Genomic DNA, 20,155 nt, shown 5'->3' with positions numbered 1-20,155 from the left:
AATACAGATAACTCAGAGTATAAGAGTTAAAGTGTCAACATTAACACAGTTGTCTGGGTGCGTGTCGATTGAGGGAACACAACCAATAAATGTTCTGGTGTGTACCCAGCATAAACGATCGCACTTTAACTAATAGAGGCAACGGCACCTTTTCCATTATATGTGGCAGCACACGCCAAGCGCAGAAGAGATATTATTGAATCACAGTAGCGCTGGTAGACATTATTAGCTGTAGGAGAGTACTGATATATGCAGACGCACAAATATAACATAAAGAACGTGCCTGCTCCTGTGGTACAAGCCAGGGAATACGCAGCTCTTTAATAACTACAGCGTCGATACACTAAATACTAAACATTACTGCAGCGCTGTGACCCCAAAGCTACATATAAGGGCAGCACTAACAGCTCTCAATATAGATAATTTTGAATATAACAGCAAAAGTGTCAATACAATTGTCCGGGTACGTGTCTTGTGAAAGGACACGACTAATAAGTGCCCTGGTGTGTATGCGAAATAAACGATCACACCCGAACCAATAAGAGCAACGGCACCTTAACCATACAATAACTTGGGGTCCCACTTACTGTGAAGTTATTTAAAAGAAATCTACCACACACCGTATACAATAATAACCACCACAGTGCATTGCTGAAATACCTAGGAGGTTAGCAATAAATATAAATATTTGGCACTACAGTGGATGGTAACCAGCACATAGATACACTGTGTTAATACCAATACCGGTGTTATACATCAAAAGAACCACATATTGCTGGTAACATAAGATTAATACCAAGAAGCCTGGGAGTTGAATCATAATAGATTATCCCACAGAACTAAACAGGGGTCCAACTAGACATTAGAGTTAAAAAAATCGATAAAAATATCAGCATCCACATCCTGTTTTTAACCACATTTTCTTTTTTCCTTTTTCTGCACATTCTAATTACTGTCTTATATGAGAGGATGTAAACCGTACACCTCTTTTTAATTGGATCAATAAAAGTTAAATTTTAGAAATTGTGATAATACTCAGTTGGACGTCCCCCACAGTATACCTCGGAGTGCACCCCACAAATCTCTAATCTTCCCTCTTTTTTCATAAAATTGTTCATTATCAATAGGAGAGGGGTTGCACCACGTTCTTGAAAAGAAGATATAAAAACTAGAGAAAAAGTTCTCTACAAATAAATAAAAAATAACCAAGAAAATAGAAGTATACTAGTAGGAGGACGAACAAGTAAGAGCACTCTGTGCGGAGTTAAAAAACCCTTTTCTCCACTTCGGCTGTATTCTGGCGAAAATATGAATTGTCAATAGGGCATGTTTACTAATCTATCATATTCAGCTGATTCATAGTTCCCATTGTCATAGCCATTCGTATAGCAATGCAGCAGCATCACATTGATTAGTCAGATCCGTGCAATGCTGCCTTGTGTAAAAAATAGAAAAAATAAATAAATCATTAAAAAAAAAAAAATGCGGTCCCCCTACCCTGCTATAACCAGTATCGGACTCATTGAACTGGTCCTGGTTGTGGAAATACAGGGGGAAATTGGGGTCTCTCCGTATTTTAATAACCAGAACAGGCTCATGGGCCAGTCCTGGTTCCCAAAATGTGGGGGACAAAATAACTAGGGTTCCCCCATATTTTGAAAACCAGCACCGGGCCCAAACAGTCAGCAGGCTAATGTCACAGCCGGGGGAAACTTTTAATATTAGTTCTCCAGTCCAAAGCATTAACCCCTGACAGTTTAGCGCGGCCTGGGCTGAATCTCAGGCCCGTCCCCGGTGCCCCTGGGTGATGGCTATAATTGTGTACATTTAGACTGATAAACTATTGGGTTAAGTTGCGGAACTACAAGTCCCAGCAAGCCTCCCCCGCATGCAGGCACTTGGCTAACCACAACTTCCATCATTCGGGGCATTAAAGGGCCCGCTGGTACTTGTAGTCCTGTATAATAGCAGGTAATAATATTTTAAAACAGCTAGGATTTTAGTGAAAATTTAGTAATTCCTATTTAACAGAGATATAGATCTGTATGATACTGGGAGGGTTGGATCTCTTCCAGGTTTGTGTAATACTATTAAAATAGCTAAGTTAAAGTAAGTAGGTCAAGAAGAAATTCCAGTTATCTTTGGGGCCAGTAGTTTGTAATATTTATTTGTTAGAACATCTACCCAGAGGTCTTTCCCATTTTAAGTTGTTTGATTACACTAAAATCTCTTCTTCAGATATATCTGACATCAGAGTTTGAGTTTGGTCTTCTGATAACGTGGGAAAACAACGAGTTATAAAATATTGATTAATTATTCTCATCTATACTTGAGTTAAAATATAGTATAGAATAAAAGGAGTAAAGGGTTTCAGAGATTGATTTACCAGTTCTGGACGAAGAACCATCTGGGATATTTAATAATTTAACTATTGTGGGAGGGCATTGTCTTTGTAAGACATATGATAATAGTCTATTTGATCTGTTTCCAAATCTGGGAAAATCTACAGTTCGATAAAAATGAAAGTTTGGATTCCATTTGAGTCAACAAATTATTTGCTTTAGTGGTAACTGTTTTTATTTTCCCCAGTAGGGTTTTCTTTGAAACGCTGATAGGCACAGGAGAGCTGATGAGATTCCTTATTTCTCTTGAAGAAATATTAAATAATAGTATATCTTAGGACAGGTTTGGATGCCTTCCGAAAAACAGAAGGGATGATGTTTTCTCTGTTTCTATGTTCTAATGTTTATATTCCATCCAACTTCCCTCTACCATGTTTTAAAATTTCATGGAGTTAGAGAAATGTGCTTGAAATTGCCATTGTCTAGAAGGGCCTTTGGGCGAGATTCTATATAGCAGAGATGCGGTAAAAACCCCGTTTTCGGGGTTTCTACTGCATCTCTATATGCTATATTGTGCCTCCGCAGTGTCAGCGCTGCGGAGGGAATCGCCAGCAAAAGCTGGCGAATCCCTGCAGAAGCCTATGGGCTTCTTACCGCAGCGCTGTTTGAGGGATCCGTCACGGATCCCTCCCAGCGTGCCCTGCGGCCGGCGCCGGGGTCGCATTGTATGGCATTGTATAACATACAATTTTAACATTGTAGGACATTGGCGAACATCGCGGGACATCGCATCGCATACCATCGCATGCCTTATGGTCTGCGATGCGATGGGCGCCGTGATAATACACAAGTACCTTTTTTTCAATTGAGCTACATCATTAATGTCCTTCGCTGCTTGCGCTAATTTATCAGTATGGGAATCTAATATGAGGTTAATGGAGTATTGTATCCCCCTGACAACATCAGCATTAGTTAATGTGCCTGCAGATATGTAAAAAGTGTGCTGGCATGCACTTTCTGACTGTGAGGGGCAGGAAGCGAATCCTTCCCTACAGTTACATGAAGTTATCGCAGACATATTAGATTGCTCCTTTACTTTTGGCGGACATTGGCGCTGCTGCTTTGCTGGGGCTTGGGCAGCCAGAAACCTATCCATCTGCCGCCCAGAGTGTTTCCCTGTGTTTACAGGTGCGGCTAGCAGTTATTCGGTCCTTGTGCGTGGCTGGCAGGCTATTAATGGTTGGGTCGTCCACGGAGCTAAGACTGCAGCTACTGTTTGCATCAGCGGCCAAACTGGAAGTCCTATTACTCTCCATTTTATCACTTTTCATGCATAGTACATCTGGCCCACAGAGAGGCGCGGCAGTACATTTTACCCACAGATAGGTGCAATACATCTGGATATTGTGAATTTTGACACTTATTTAGCATTAGTCTACATTTAGCATAATGGTTAGTTTTAAGTTAAAATCCTACTATTGGCCTTTACATTGTCGAGCAGCTCCATACAATCAAGTTACCCCTTTACTTTTGTTATTGTTAAAGAATGTTCTAAGGGTTGTAAGTGATAAATGTGGATGTTATAATAATAATGACATTACACCCAGGGACAGAGGCAGTACAATACACCCAGAGGCAGGGATGGAGGCAGTACATTACACCCAGAGACAGCGACAGTACATTACACCCAGGGACAATAGGAAGTACATTGCACCCACCCAGGGACAGAGGCAGTACATTACACCCAGGGATAGTGACAAGCCATTACACCCAGGGACAGAGGCAGTGCATTACACCCACCCAGGGACAGAGGCAGTATATTACACTCAGAGACAGGTACAGTACAATACACCCAGAGGCAGGGAAGGAGGCAGTACATTACACCCACCCAGGGACGGAGGCAGTACATTACACCCACCCAGAGACAGAGGCAGTACATTACACTCAGAGACAGGTACAGTACAATACACCCAGAGGCAGGGAAGGAGGCAGTACATTACACCCACCCAGGGAGGGAGGCAGTACATTACACCCACCCAGAGACAGAGGCAGTACATTACACTCAGAGACCGGTACAGTACAATACACCCAGAGGCAGGGAAGGATGCAGTACATTACACCCACCCAGGGACGGAGGCAGCACATTACACCCACCCAGGGACAGAGGCAGTACATTACACTCAGAGACAGGTACAGTACAATACACCCAGAAGCAGGGAAGGAGGCAGTACATTACACCCACCCAGGGACGGAGGCAGTACATTACACCCACCCAGGGACAGAGGCCTTGTGCAGTGTAATGAGACAGATGTATAACACTCCTCATCCTACTATGCTGTGGCCCTTGTGATAGTGTGCCTAAATTTGCATCAAGTTCATAGGCATGTGGAGCAATGATTGCAGGGGAGCTGAACATCGCACCAGCTAATGGAGGTGATTGAGAATCTTGGCACAATATAGCCTTCAATTTAAATGTTAAATTAAATTAAATGTTAATGTTGACTGAGCTACTCTACGCCCTTTGTTGAGCCGGATTCAGTATGATTTATCTGCATCTATCAAAATCCCAATGGTCAAAATAATGACATGGCTAGAATATCAACAGGGTCAAAATACCGACATTTAAAATATTGACAGGTCAAAAAGTTGACATGTTTTCATGTTTTTATTGTGTATGTTGACATAGGTTGACATGGACACCGTATAAGTGTACAAGGTACCCTCACATGGCTTGCTGTGCTCGCCATGCTCTGGGCGCGATGCCTCGCTGCGCTCAGCATACTGTTACCCATCCATTAATATACATAAGACAGAAAAGCTAAAATAGTGTAATACAGTTAAAACTGAACACAGGGACACAAGTACAATAGGTGAGCGTTTCTAAAACACACAGATTTATATATATATATATATATATATATATATATATATATATGAGAATAATACTACCCTCTAAGTAAAGGCTTCTGTTGTTTGCAAATGTTCCAGAAAGTAAGGATTTTGATGATCACAGTCGTCTCGAAGAACATATGGGATGGAAACATATATGGATATATATGAATTGTTAATTTACTTCATTATGATGATATAATTATCTTGTTCAAGGAAGAGAAATGGCTGGATGCATACCATACTCACATGAGTACTGGTATGCCCAAATATATAAAGGTTTCTTTAAGGTACTGGTACTCACGGTGTGTGATGTAATCAGACGTCCATAAAGGTATCTTTTCCAAATAGCATTTTTATTGTTAAAATATTTTTATAAACAAACTGGGGTTTAAAATTAAGTAAAAAAAACAGGTTGAGACTCCAGTCTGGGCAAGCCAGAAAGTGCGATTCTCCCTCTGGGACCAAAGACCCGGGTCTGGCCACAATGGAAGTTCAGCAAATGAACTTACCCAGAACTGGAGCTGGTTCCTGTTGTTATGCACTAAATCAGATCAACATGTTTCAAGATATGTGTCTCTTCCTCAGAATCCAGATTTAGGTGGAAATTTACTAAGAAAAAATCGTGGAAATAAATCGTATTTTCATATGAAAATAAGATTTTTTGGGGGCGTGTTAGTATTTTTTGGCATTTACTATGCCAAAAATAAGAATTTTCGTATTCGCATTGATGGGACATTCGTATTTGTATTTACAAATACGAATGAATACACCATCGATAGAATACGACAGAAATCACCATTCAAAAGAATGGTGGTTCCTGATTTACTAAGCGGCCGCTAATTAGCGTAAAACGCCCCCGAATGGCCGGGCAAATACGGCAGGAAAATACACTTTATTTTCCTGTCGTATTTGCAGCCTTCAGTGTTAAAAAAATAAGAATAAATTTTTTTTTTAAAAAAATTGGCGTGGGGTCCCCCCCCACAGCCGTAACCAGCACCAGGCTGAAAGAGCCGGGGATGGTAATAAAAAATCAGGAAACCCGACAAATAGGGGTTCCCCGATTTTTTTAAAACCAGCCCCAGGCTCCAGGTCCGGGGCTGGTTCCCAAAATACAGGGGACAAAATTAATAGGGGTCCCCCGTATTTTAAGAACCAGCCCCAGCGAATAAAATATTGCGTTCAAGGTCAAGCTCTAGTTTAAGCCCCAGCAGCAGCACCAACACACCCTCTCCCAACCCACTACTAGACTGGAATGAAGATGGTGGGCGCGGGAGCCGCTATTTAAAGCCTCGCGAAATCCGGCGCCGAGCGATGACGTTTTGCCTGTACGGCAGGACCCGAGTCAGGTGGGAATCTCTGAGCGCTGCTCGGAACCATGCTCAAATTAATTCTGTTCGTGGGGGCACGGATCTCCGGAATCCGAGTCCGTACATCTCTACAAGGCACCCCATTTCACTGCAAGTCCTACACTAACAACTGGTTTTCTTAGGAACTACTTACACATCATAGCTAAAATGAACATGTGTTTTTTCTTGGGTTAAAGCTCAACTGCCAAGTACCTTATGGCTTTTAAAGGTGAGACAATCCCAAACACAGCACCTGAATTAGTATTAAAGGGGCAGCTGTCACAGGTTTCAGGTAAATGAGCTTATCTAGGGTGCATGATCACAGCAACAGAGGTTAATTAAAAAATATATATATATATATATATATATATATATATATATATATATATATATATAGGAATCTATGTGTTAAAAAAAGGGAGTGCCCATATTTTGTTTATCAAACGCTCACCTATCTATTTGAAAGCGATCTGGGAGTAGATCTCCAAATACTCAGATAGGCTGATCCCTTAGTGAAGCGCCCCGTTATCCTTTTAAACCATCTTTTCTTACAGAGACATAAGTGATTGCCCATACAATTCTTCAGAAAGATTACATTTTTCTAAATATCAGCATGCAGCCAAAGTTAGCAACGCATTTCGTCTAGGGAGGACAACGTTTCAACCCTCTGACTTCCCCTAAAATTGGATTTTCCTATGCACAAGACTTTCTATATGGATTTACAGGGGGACATTTACTAAGATGGGAGTTTTATTTCACATGGGATGTTGCTATGGGCAACCAATCAGAATCTACTTCTTATTTAGCACCTTCTAGAGGATAATAGTATCTGATTGGTTGCCCATAGCGACCTCCTTTCTGAAATAGAACTCCCATCTTAGTAAATTTCCCCCATAAGCTTTATACAAACTGGTATAGCGCCGACACCGACCTAGGTTGTTCTGCCACCAAATGCTTGCTTCCTGTCAGTCAAACTTTGGCTACAATGCGACTGCGATCCATTCACATTTTCTGTCACTAAACCCCCACACAAAGATGCAATGTGAATGGTATGCATGTGCAGTCCTTCCATAATCACTCGGTTTGCGAATTCTCTAATTAGCGGTCCATGCTGAATTAGGCCCTAATGGCCAAATGTAATAGCCTACGCGCTCGGCGGCCATGCAAGATGCAAGCCAGATTCAGAGTTTTATTAAAGGGGTAATCATTTACAAAGCAAAATCAGGCCTTGTATTTGATTGCCCCTTTAAAAAAAAAAAAAACAGAGTTCGTCCGGAAACCTGCACGGCTGATAGTCCAGATCCCGGTCTGCACATATCCAAGTTTTTCAGTCATGTAATCAGACAGCCATAAGGGATTCAAATTACTTATAACATTCATATAATTAATTGTACAACACTTTTATTGACTTTATTAGTGTGTGGGAAATGAGGAATTAGGTTTTTGAGCATCTTTTTACAATATGACATTGGCTTGTTTTTATTTAAAAAAATGTAAATTGTATTGTTAAATTAGTCTATATTTGGCCAGTAACATGATGATAAGTGTTAATGGAGAAATTATTCTCCTGGCTGAAATACCTCATAAAACTGCTACTTAACACATAGCATATTAAATACAGAAGTGTAGCAGAACCGGCTTCCCGCGGGAGCCGAGGCTGCCTCTCTTTCAAAGGTAAGAGGTTGGTAATTGACAGCATAATTGTATTTTAACATCAAGTAATGGAGAGAGTTACAGCAAGAATTCTCTCAGTGTGCATTTGTGGTCAGCCCAGGCAGTGCACAGACACATTCACTGACTTGGAATCAATCACTTTGTTAGGCTTTGTTAGGCTTCTGACTACAGTATGTAGGACCTTATATACACAGGTACTGCATTACATTATAGGTTCAACAACAATGAATAAAGCCTCATAGAAACTAACTAAAGGTTGGAAAAGAGATGATGATGCCCATAGCAAGCTATTCAATTATATTTATTGTTTGCTAGGGATGCAATAGAGAAATGATAGACAGGGGGGTATTCAATCCCTGCTGCTATTTCCAACAGGAGGAATAGTGGTGGGCGCCTATTCAATGCTGTCTCTCCTGACAGCATTGAAGATTCATCTCGGCAGAACGGACCCGACTTTAAAAGCTGTCGCATCAGTTTTGCTTGGGAACGGCCGTGGATTGTCGCGAACACTGCCATATTGCAACAATCCTCCACCCGTTTATGTGGCCACGCCCCCTTTTGCCGATAAACGGGCAAGCTGGCCGGGAATGGGATAGGGTCACGACTGTTGGGACGTCCCAACAGTCGTGACCTTGGATTGACTACCCCCCTGAGTCTGTTTGGTTGCTATGCGCAACATCACCACCTTTAATTTTCATAACCTTTAACAAATTTACCCCTTATAGTCTTTTTATATATATATATATATATATATATATATATATATACATATATGCAATCAAGACCTGCACTCTCACCTCTGTGTCTAGGTAGCCGCTGGGGTGCCGTATAAATAGCAGTGTATATGGAAAAATAGTGCTATGTAAATACAGTAACTCCCATATGGGAAAACAGCACTCACCAGACATCGTACAGTAATGGTCATCAGGATTTGGGTGTCCCGTGTTTAATCAGGTAAATATGGAGCCTGACGACATTTCGGTCCTACAGGACCATTCTCAAGGCAGTAAATATCCAGAGCAGCAAAAAACAGCAGCATAGGTAAGGGGTAACAGGGACGTCCCTGTTACCCCTTACCTATGCTGCTGTACGGGGTACGATCCTAAATCCAAGTGAATACTTCTACTCCAAGAGTATCTACTTTTTATATGTTTTATAATAAATGTTTTATACTTGAAAAGAAGTCTTGGTTGATAATTTTACAACAAGCGGAAATACTGAATTAACCTTATTGATTACCGTATTTATCGGCGTATAACACGCACAGGCGTATAACACGCACCTTCATTTTAAAAGGGAAATCTCAGGAAAAAAAGTTACCCCCCAGGTTTATTACAGTGTTATTACAGTGTTTATTAGCATACAGCATTTATTAACATACTAGATTTTAATAGATACTAGCAGGGCAGCACAGTTATCCTTCTCCTCCTCCAGGCTACAGCCAGCGCTTGGAAAGGTTGATGACGCTGCTGTAGCCAGGGAGGAAGGAGTCACTGTGCAGGGAGGAGCTTTAAGCGTGCTGCTGCTGCTCACTGTCGGGTCCTCGCAGCAGCAGCACGAGAACACGCGCTTAGTAGGCGCCGGATGACTGCGCGCATAACAGCACTGGCATTACAGGTACCGTCGGGTGAAATTACCGCCGTATAGCACGCATATCGGCGTATAACACGCACCCATCTTTTCCCCCTGTTTTCAGGGGGAAAAAAGTGCGTGTTATACGCCGATAAATACGGTAATTGTATATGGGCGCTGTTTAACACTATTTTGTTGTGTATTAGATTGTGGATCCCTCTAGTAGGGGATCTAGTGTTATTAGCGACCACTTTTACCTAGCGCAAATACCTAGTGATATTGTATTGATCTGATCTTCTGATCTTTTCAATGGTGTATCGGGCCCAACGCGTTTCGTCAACAAGATGATTTCATCAGGGGCATTGGAAGCATTGAATTTTTAAGACAGATTCATACTTCTTAAAAGAGAAAAATCTCATATAGGTTGCAACAGTGAGACCTGCATTCCCAAATATTAGAAGCTTTGCAGTATATCGCTGGTAACCCGAAAATTTGATTAAAGTGGGGCTGGAAACTGCCCGAAACACTCTGTTTAGCTGGATGGGGATTTTATTGGCCCAAAAACTGGTATACCATCAATACAAGAATGACAGCCCATATGGATCTTGTGAATACAGGATGTGTACTCTAGGGATTCCAAACACTGAAGCATTCAGTGTTTGGAATCCCTAGAGTACACATCCTGTATTCACAAGATCCATATGGGCTGTCATTCTTGTATTAATGGTACTGTATACCAGTTTTTCGGCCAATGAAATCCCCATCAGACCAACTTTCATCCAACCATCCAACTAGTTGGTTTGATAGAATAAAAATATGGTACTGGATGGGAGCAAATGTAATTTTTAATTCAGTAATTTGGTCCGGAAATGTGGAAATGGACAAAACCTGTCACTCAGACAAAGTAATGTCATTTGATCTGTTTGATTGAATTAAAGTTACTGAATGTTTTTGTTCCATTTTCCTGGGTTTGTGAGCAAATTGCTCTGTGTCATTTGCTCCCATCCAGTACCATATTTTTATTCAATCTAATCAACTGGTTGGAAGAAAGTTGGTCTGATGTGTGGCCAGCATAAGTAATTGTAGCACTGATTGCTTTCATGTGGTTCGGGTACCCTCTGACCTGTGCTTAATAACACATTGCAGGATAGAAAGTATATACACTGATTGGAGAAGGGGATTACTGTAGCTGCTCAGTATACTGTACGTCAGAGAATGGCACCTCAGCCAGGCATGCAACTGTAGTACATGTTATCACTGTACTACTTGATTGAATTGAGCGTGCAGGTACTTAATGAAGCTTTGAGAGGTAAAGGAATTTCACAGAAATATTTTAGGCATTTATATGGGTTGATGAAAACAATAATGTGGCTTATATCAATTTTATCAGTGCCAGTTACCTTGAAAATAATACATTTGAAACCTTTTAACTGTGAAAAGTCTTTAAATTACTTAAAAACCTTTAGTAATATATATATTTTTTTCTTCCAGGATATATCTTTAAGCTTGCATTTTCATGTTACGAACTGACCCCTTAGTGCAGTGGTTCCCAACCTCGGTCCTCACTAAACCCAAAAGTTCTCATTTTCCAGTCACCCAGCAGGTGCACAGGTGTACTCAATATTCACTGACACATTTTAAAAGATCACAGGTGGAGGTAATTATTTCACCGGTGATTCTGTGTGGAGACGTGGAAAATGTGCACTGTTGGGGGGGGGGGGGGGGGGGGGGTGTATGCAGTTGAAATCCCGGCGGTAGGAATCCCGATGCCGAAATCCCTGCACTTTGTCCCTCTCTGGGTGTCCACAACACCCATAGAGGGAGAACAAATTAGTGTGCCAAGTGTAGCGAGGCTCCAGGCCCGCTGCGTGGTGAGCGCAGCGAGCCCGCAATGGGGGCGATCCAGGTCCCCCCTTGTCAGGATTTCGCCGGTCTGTACTTTGCTGATCAAGGGGTCAATTCTATTAATTGAGATGGAAGCTAGGTGCCGCTGCCACATCGTTTTTTAACACAATCAACGACACCCAATTTCGCACCCTTCACAGGATGGATTCAACCATAACTCACACAAAATTGCTTGCTGCCCTTAAAAGCACTTTTGTGTGCATTGTGTCTGCCGTAAAGTGCGGCAGCTGATGTGATGATTCGCACCCATGAGTTAAGAAGTGCAGGGGTAATGGTGTTATTTCGTGATAAATTAGGTAAAGGGTTTGTGTAAGCCAGTTTCTTTCTGTAATAATTCCGTTTATCTTTATTCACATTTTAGCTGTTGATTCTAAGGAGCGTCAATTCTGGTTGAATCAGCTTCAAGCATGTGCCAAGTACCATACAGAGACCAAGGTAATTAGTAATTTAGTAAATAATTAACGTACAGTTATGCTCGCTAATACCCATTAATGCTAAGGCCGATTTTTTTTTCTGTTTTTGCAAAAATATACCATATTCCTTTTCAAGCATTTGGCTTACAGGTGTGGTCATTCTGAATATGTTGCAATGTTGTGTGCGTGCAGCCGGCGAACAGTCTCTTCACCGGCGCTGCATGCACATGTGCAGAATTGTGCATTGCGGAAACATTAGTCCCTATGCGAAGGAAGGCCAACAGCAAACGGACCAGAATAAGGTCCAAAGTTCCATTGTCCTTTGTGTACAGATTTACAACTGTCTCATAAAATGAATCAGTGCAATCTTGTGAAGCAGTTTTGTAACATTTGATTGCTACTAAAATGCACATCCAAGTGAATCAGACAGGAAAAACATGCACACCACTTGGCACGGCTCACTTGCACCACATGGCATATTGAGGCTGTGTGTATAAGGACTCCTCTGTGTGCTGCACACTGCCCTTAATGTCAGTAACAAATGAAAACAGTGCAATTAATCGAAGATACCAAGCCACAATAACATATTATAAGACATTTTAATCTTGTAACCATATATTCCAGCCGTATTTTAAAGTTGTGTGTAACAGGCACAATGTAATCTGACAGAACCTTTCCCAGTTGCAGCATGTTGCACTGTTTATTTTGAATGTTCCCCATGATAGAGAATGTCTGTGAAACTGAACACAGATAACTTTGCAGCACTCAGGTGCTTGTCATCACCTGCGGAAAAGTGATATACCTTGCTTTAATGAAGTAAGTAGGATCAGGACCATAATGATAGATGCGCCATCGGAGCTGCCAGTAAGAGCACAGGGTCTAGCGGGTGATACAATTGCTTCCCCTGACGTTTCCTGTCTCCAGCGTGCACGATGCAGACATTATGATGTCACATACTACTTTGTTATTACTCAGGTTTGGATATAAATGCACATGTCATCTACAGATGGAGGTAGACTTTGTTAGCATTGAATCGGTTTATAAGAGTGAAGATATGAATGCAATGGGAATTATATTCTCAGCATTTGGACGTTACTGGTTCTAAGATAATTGATAGTCTGTATTATTGGTAGAGATAAGAGATTCAGTTTATTTCTCAACTTATTTTTTCCCAACAAATTATCATAAGCTCGGATCTGTCTTTTTGGCTATCCAAAACACATGGCAGCTAGATAACCAATAAGAAATCTGAGTAAAAAACCAAACAGAACCAAACCACAGATCTCTAATTGTAGGTGATGTCAGTGATTTGTAATGAAGTGATTAGACTACATTACTGTATCTTTAATATTGGTGAAACAAAACCGCTCCCTCTGTAGGCAACAGATATGTTTCAGTTGTCTTGGCTTTTACCATCATCCTACTTTTCTATATTTCCTTTTCCAATTGCCTTCTTTTATTTACCTTGTTAGACCTTCTCAGATCTCATAAATGTGCCTGCTGTCTTGAGTAGTGTCATTTCGTCAGATCATCTAGGAACTTTCCCGACATGTCTATATATTACAGCTGTCACTGGGTTTGATGGTGGACACGATCTCCCTGGAAACAAATGTTTAGAAGACATTTGATTGATTAAATAGTGCTAGCTTTCTGGAATATTTAATACACAAGAGGTGACAGAGATTAATGGAATGCTGGATGAAGTTCTTTCATCTATTGGCAATTAAATGTTCATGTGTTTCAAAAATGTGTGAAATGTTGTGCAGACCTTGATACACTTAGAAACATATTTGCTATTAGCAGACCCATTGCAGAAGGATGATATTGTTTATTGCTGCTTCTGGCATATCTCTAGAGATGCGGCCTCGTGTGAGTAGGTCACACCGCAAAATAAGCCTAATAAGGCTACAGTATTTATATAATCCACAGCGCTGTATAGAGAATAATTAGCCATTCACATCCATCCCTGCTCCAGTGAAACTTACATCCTGTTTCCTACCACACAAATCAGAGTACCTGGGGGAAACTCCATGGTTAGGGTTGCGATGGGAATTTAAGCCCAGACCTCAGTGCATGCTAACCATTACACCAGCTGTACTGCTCCATAACAGTGTAATTTTAGAATTCCATATGTGTTATGTGGACATTTATTTATACACATATAACAGTACTTTAGAATAGAATCACCTACCAATCAATCAACAATATGGCAGTTTTTGACATTATTTAAATGTCAACATTGTGAATGTCAACTTTCTGTCAACATAATGAATGTTAACTATCCCTGAAGCTGATTCTCCGACCCCTGCCCGCCTACATGCTGCTATCAAGCCACCGCCCACTTGCTTGCACCTCATGTAATCTGTCTATCTCCCCTTCCTACTAGATTGTAAGCTCCTCAGAGCAGGGCTCTCTTCCCTCCTGTTGTCAAAGCCCTCTTCTCTTCACATTTCACTCACAGCTCTCCCATTCTCAAACACTTATTCTGGTTAGGTCGGTGCAATGTACGTACGGTCCGTTTCACCGTACGTTTCCCGTACGTGAACGGTGAGCGTAAGTCCGCCCACAGAACAGCCGCATACGGACGGTCAGAAACACCGACAATGGGGAGTGGCGTACACTTGAGCGTACGCCACCGTATATGGACGGGTCTCCTCTTAGACACCGTTAACTGGTGTACAACAGAGCGTACGCCACCGTGTACGGACGGGTCGCGTCCGTTTTCACACCGACATCTTCCGTATATCGGAGCGTACGCCACGGTGCATGGACGGGTCTCGCCTTTTTTCAATGGAAAACTCAGCGTGTGTCACCGATCTTGAGAGTGAGCGTACGTCTGTGACACGGTGGCATACCCTTCACATATATGGACCTGCAAATCTTGCCTTTCAACTATAATTAACACAATTAATTAATTATTCTAACTGTTATTCAATAATTGTTTTCTATTAACTCAATTGTCTACCTTAATAAACACCCTAATAAAACAACATTTTAACCCTCATTACATGTATATTTATTATGTTCTAATGTTGCATTATAATCACTATCTATGAGTCCCCACATTGGTTTTACTTTTAAATAAAGTTATGTTGGTGTTACAGTGAAAAAGTTGACACATGTTGACTTCTGTAAATTGAGGGGAAAATTTACTAAAGGAAATGTGTAAAAAATAGGTGTAAAAATAGGTGTATTTGTATCCAGAAATACACTTATTTTTGACATTTACTATCCCGAAAATACGGCAATTCGTATTGATAGCACATCAATACGAATTGCCGTATTTTCGGGATAGTAAATGTCAAAAATAAGTGTATTTCTGGATACAAATACACCTATTTTTACACCTATTTTTTACACATTTCCTTTAGTAAATTTCCCCCTGAGTGCCCTGCTTTTTAAAGTATACAAAAACACTTACTGAATGGGTGTAGATGGTTATAAAATAACTACCTTGACATATATAAGCAGGTCTTACAATGAATCTTACCTAAAATTAAAACAACCTTTACATGTCGAGAAGTGTAGAAAGATATGCTTCCAATGTGTTTGAGGGCTGTGTGTGGCTTGCTAGTAGTGAAATCATGGTTTTCACTTAATAGGCTGCAGCATTGCTTATTACATTCAGGTGTAGTAATCAGCGTTAATTAGCGGACCCAGGCGTCCACTCTCATATGGTATCTCTAGGGGTGGTCTGGAGCTATCTTTGGCGTCCGCCTGTTTTTGGCCCAAAATGCACGGTGCGTTCGCCGATCGAGCGGTTGTAGCACCGTACATTTTTTGTGCACACCCCCGTGTACGCCCATGTTTACGCCCACTTTTCCTCATTATTCAGGCCGCTCCCCTAAAAACACCCCCGTACTCTTGCGGACAGTTTTTTCCGCACGGATAGACCCGTCCGTGAGCGGTGTGAGGTCGCCACACCTGTGCATTGCGAAAGCTACGCATGCGCAGATGAAAAAAAAACCCGATCCGCCCGTATACGGTCCCACCGTATTGAGCAGAATAAGGCCCTTAGTTACCATCTTCGTCCGCATACTCCTCTCCATCATTGGCCTCAAGCCTCTTATATGTTTATTGAGTCCACACTACTTATATTTAAGCTGTAATGTGTATTGAACTGTGGCGCTCTTCACCTGTACTCTATTTTTGTTATTTATTCAATGTAATACTGTTTTGTCTCTATGTACTGTTCCTTTGTACGGTGCTGCAAAACACTTGTGGCGCCTTATAAATAAAATAATAATAATAATAATAATGAGATCAATACCCCTTTCACATCGCAAATGCCGGGTCACACCCGGGAAAATTGCGTGCATGCACTAACTCAATAGCAGGGGGAAAGGAGAGTCTTTTTAAACTGTCTATTATATGCATATTAAAAGTGTTTGTTGTTGCTGGCATTAACTGTTTTTTTTTTTTTTTAATGAATGTATTTTAAAAAAATAACCCATATATTTTGCACAGCGCTGTTACAAATCCTCTTTTCTTAGCAGTCAGTCACTAGTGAGATTGATCTGAGTACAGTAAATTGTTCTAAATAAATTTGAAGAACAATAGTTTTATTAATCCACAAGGCACAGTTACTGCAGTCTTGAAGATTAATCTGATTGCTTTGCATCAGTGCAGTGTGAATACATCCATCAAAATTGAAGCTGTTTTCAGATATATGAAATAATAAAGCTATAAAAAGATAACTTATTGCCTATATAAATGTAAACTTTGTTTTATAAATAGAATAAAGATGGGACAGTTTCAGGACACTAACACAAATAAACGGTAAACTACCACTAAAATGGTTAGTGATATGGGGCAGACACACACAGGGCGATTACAGGTCCATTTCTTATGATCTGGCTAGAATGCTTAGAAATGAAACACGGATCGCTCAGTGTGTATGAGCCCCAGCGATGCGATCTTGCACATCGCTATTGCCTGACTAGATTTATACTGCCAAAATTTTCAGCGGGGTGGCGCAGATATAATAGTTACGCCAATGGTGGTTAGACCATGCTCTGGTCACAGATAGGTGCTGTGGTTAGACCATGCTCTGGTCACAGATAGGTGCTGTGGTTAGACCATGCTGTGGTTAGACCATGCTCTTGTCACAGATAGGTGGTGTGGTTAGACCATACTGTAGTCTTCAGTCATGTCGACCTTCATGCATGACGACATAGTGGTGTCGACCTAATGCTTGTCAACCTAATTGCTGTCTGTCCAATGATCCATACCCGTATTATAATAACTGTTAATAAGTTCTATGAGCCTAAACCATGGTTCAGTCATAAGCAAATATTTACCGGGAAAAAAAAAATGTACTTATAGGCAGAATGCATTTTATTTATAAAATCATTTATTTTCCATTATGTGTATCACTGTTGCCTAGGGCAGGCTGTCAGCTTCAACTATGCTTTCATGGTGTAGGGATACGATTAGTGAATGATCATGAAATTAAAAAATAGATCTACCATAGCAATATAATAAATATGTAAATGTGGTTCCTATTTAATGTCACATGTATATAAATCAGACATGACTGTGCGTGCCTTTACTCCGCAGACACTCCTTTCCAGCTCTGAAGGCGCAGATATTGGGGTCATTCTGTTGTTTATCAAAGTGACTCTTAAGTGCTTTTAGATTTCTTTGTCATAATACATTAGTTCTCTGGGAATGTCTTCTGCAGGCTTCTCGGAAACAAAAACATAAATGAACATTGATATTTCTATGTATGCTACATTGCTACCTCACCAAACATGGACTCCACTTCTAATTTTTGCGTGTGCCCATTTCACCCACACTCATTGCTATCAGGTGAATGAAATAAACCATCCATCCATGCAATCTCCATAGTCAGATGTTAGCAATAGTATCAGTGTCTCTAACATGGCAATGCCATAGGATGTTATCTTTCCAACAAGTCTCATATGAGCAAAATCAGCTCAGTTACGCAGCTACAGGCAACACAAGCTCTCAGAACGGGAACACCCAGTGCTGAATCATGTAGGGGTGTGGGGGCGGTGGCAGGTTACATATTGGCCGCTGAAACAGAGTCGGTCTCTGTATCTGTTTTTTGTACAAAAGGAGATACATACGAATGACTGGAGGCCATGATACTGGTGATCGGAATGCCAACTTCGGCATCCTCGAAGGAGGGAATCCCAACATGGGTCAGATAAGTATATTTACCCTCCTCCTGCAACCCCAACAAAACCGAATCCTCCCTTGCAGCAGCCTAACCCTGAATCCTGAACCTATGTTTTTGCTCTAGTGCCTAACCCTAACCCCCTCACCTAAATCTAACCTCCCGGTACACAGCCTGACCTCAAACCCCCTTCTAAGTTCCTGACTCTAACCTTTCCTTCCCCACACTCTAACCCTAAGTCCCCCCTGCTAGTAGCTAAACCTATCCATCCGGACCCTCCCAATAGGGATGGTGGGTGTCAGTATTCTGGTGTTGACATCCTGATCCTGTCAGGGTTCCGGTGCCAGGCTTCTGTAGGCAGTTGGTATGCCAGTGTGCTGACCGCATCCCTACAAAATATGTGACTTGGGGGAAAAAAAAATCATCCACAACCGGCTTCGATGCTGCATTAGCTGCAGACACTAGAAGCCAGGTTAAACTGGAAGTGCTTGAAACTACGTTTTGGTAATGAAAGTAATCTTCTCTGAAGCTGACAGCCCTGCATTTGACTAGCAGAGGAAAGGACTTCCAGTTTGAGGAGGATCCTTTCATGTTAAACACTCTCCAAAAACTGTAATCCATGCTCTCATCATCTCACGCATTGATTATTGCAATACGCTCCTTATTGGCCTTCCCCAATACAGACTCTCACCACTACAGTCCATCATGAATGCAGCTGCAAGGCTAATCTTCCTAGCCAGATGTTCATCATCTGCAAAGCTAGTTTGTCAGTCACTTCATTGGTTAGCTGTATTCTACCGTACTCAATACAAAATTATTTTACTTACACACAAAGCCATAAACCAAACTACACCAACATACATCTCTTATCTCAAAATATCTTCCGAAACGACCTCTACGCTCCTCCCAAGATCTGCGTCTCTCATCCATACTCATTACTCGCTCCCATTCCCGACTGCAGAACTTTCTTCGGGCTGCACCCACTCTGTGGAATGCCCTCCCAAGCACAATAAGACCCTCCTCCAGTCTCCAAACCTATAAGCATTCACTAAAAACGAATCTCAGGCAAGCTTATCAAATTCCAGAACCAGTCACAGAACCTTGCATTCTGGTGGAATTGATGCAATAAAGAATACAGTATCTATCCTTATGTATCAATGCCTATTTCCCTATAGATTGTAAGCTTGCGAGCAGGGCCCTCCTACATTTTGACTGTCTGTAAATACCCTGTTTGTTGTTTCACTGTCTCCTTTGTAAAGCGCAACGGAATGTGCTGCGCTATATAAGAAACTGTTAATAAATAAATACAAATTTTATGACAATGCCCCCATACATAATATGAGATTTATTAAAATATGATTTGCAGAGTTTGGATTGGGAGAACGAGATTGGCCTGCACATAGCCCTGACATTAATATTTTTAAATACCTTTGCAATGATCTACAATATAATTTACAAGGAAGCCTTATCAACAAGCCTCACTAATGTTCTTGTGGCTGAATGGATATGAATTCCCTCCACCATCTTCCAAGACCTAGTAGAAAAAGCAGAAGGGGGACTGTAAGGATATATCTCAAGCCCCTCGATGTGATAAGCGTCTGGGTACCCGGAGAATGAACTTAACACTCCACATGAAACACACAAGAGTAAGTTAAGATTCACTCTGTTTAATATCACAAAAGCAGCTAGTTAAAAGCAGAATACATGGGGGTGTACAAGTATGCGTTACATTCTTATTGGTTTGTTAATAGTTGCTGGGCAGATTCAACAGGGGGCATACAAGATATCATACACAAGAGAATGGGTAACAGAGGGGGGAGGTTTCCATTATAAGGGAGTTTATGCATGAGTACACTGCATACCGAAGCC

The 20,155-nt window shown here is 41.2% G+C and overlaps 1 protein-coding gene across 2 annotated transcripts in view; it reads left to right on the top strand.

The window, feature by feature from the left end:
- The window catches only part of OSBPL10 (oxysterol binding protein like 10), a 389,517-nt gene that overhangs the window by 136,665 nt on the left and 232,697 nt on the right, over positions 1 to 20,155 (top strand). For both annotated transcript variants that reach the window (XM_083188653.1, XM_083188650.1), the window contains exon 3: positions 12,093 to 12,166. In XM_083188653.1, coding sequence (XP_083044779.1) covers positions 12,093 to 12,166 — 74 coding nt within the window. The remainder of the gene's footprint in view (positions 1 to 12,092; positions 12,167 to 20,155) is intronic.

The sequence above is a fragment of the Crinia signifera genome, chromosome 5, assembly GCF_055691185.1.
Source record: "Crinia signifera chromosome 5, ASM5569118v1, whole genome shotgun sequence".
NCBI classification, from domain to species: Eukaryota; Metazoa; Chordata; class Amphibia; order Anura; family Myobatrachidae; genus Crinia; species Crinia signifera.
This window is presented reverse-complemented; position numbering and strand designations above follow the sequence as displayed.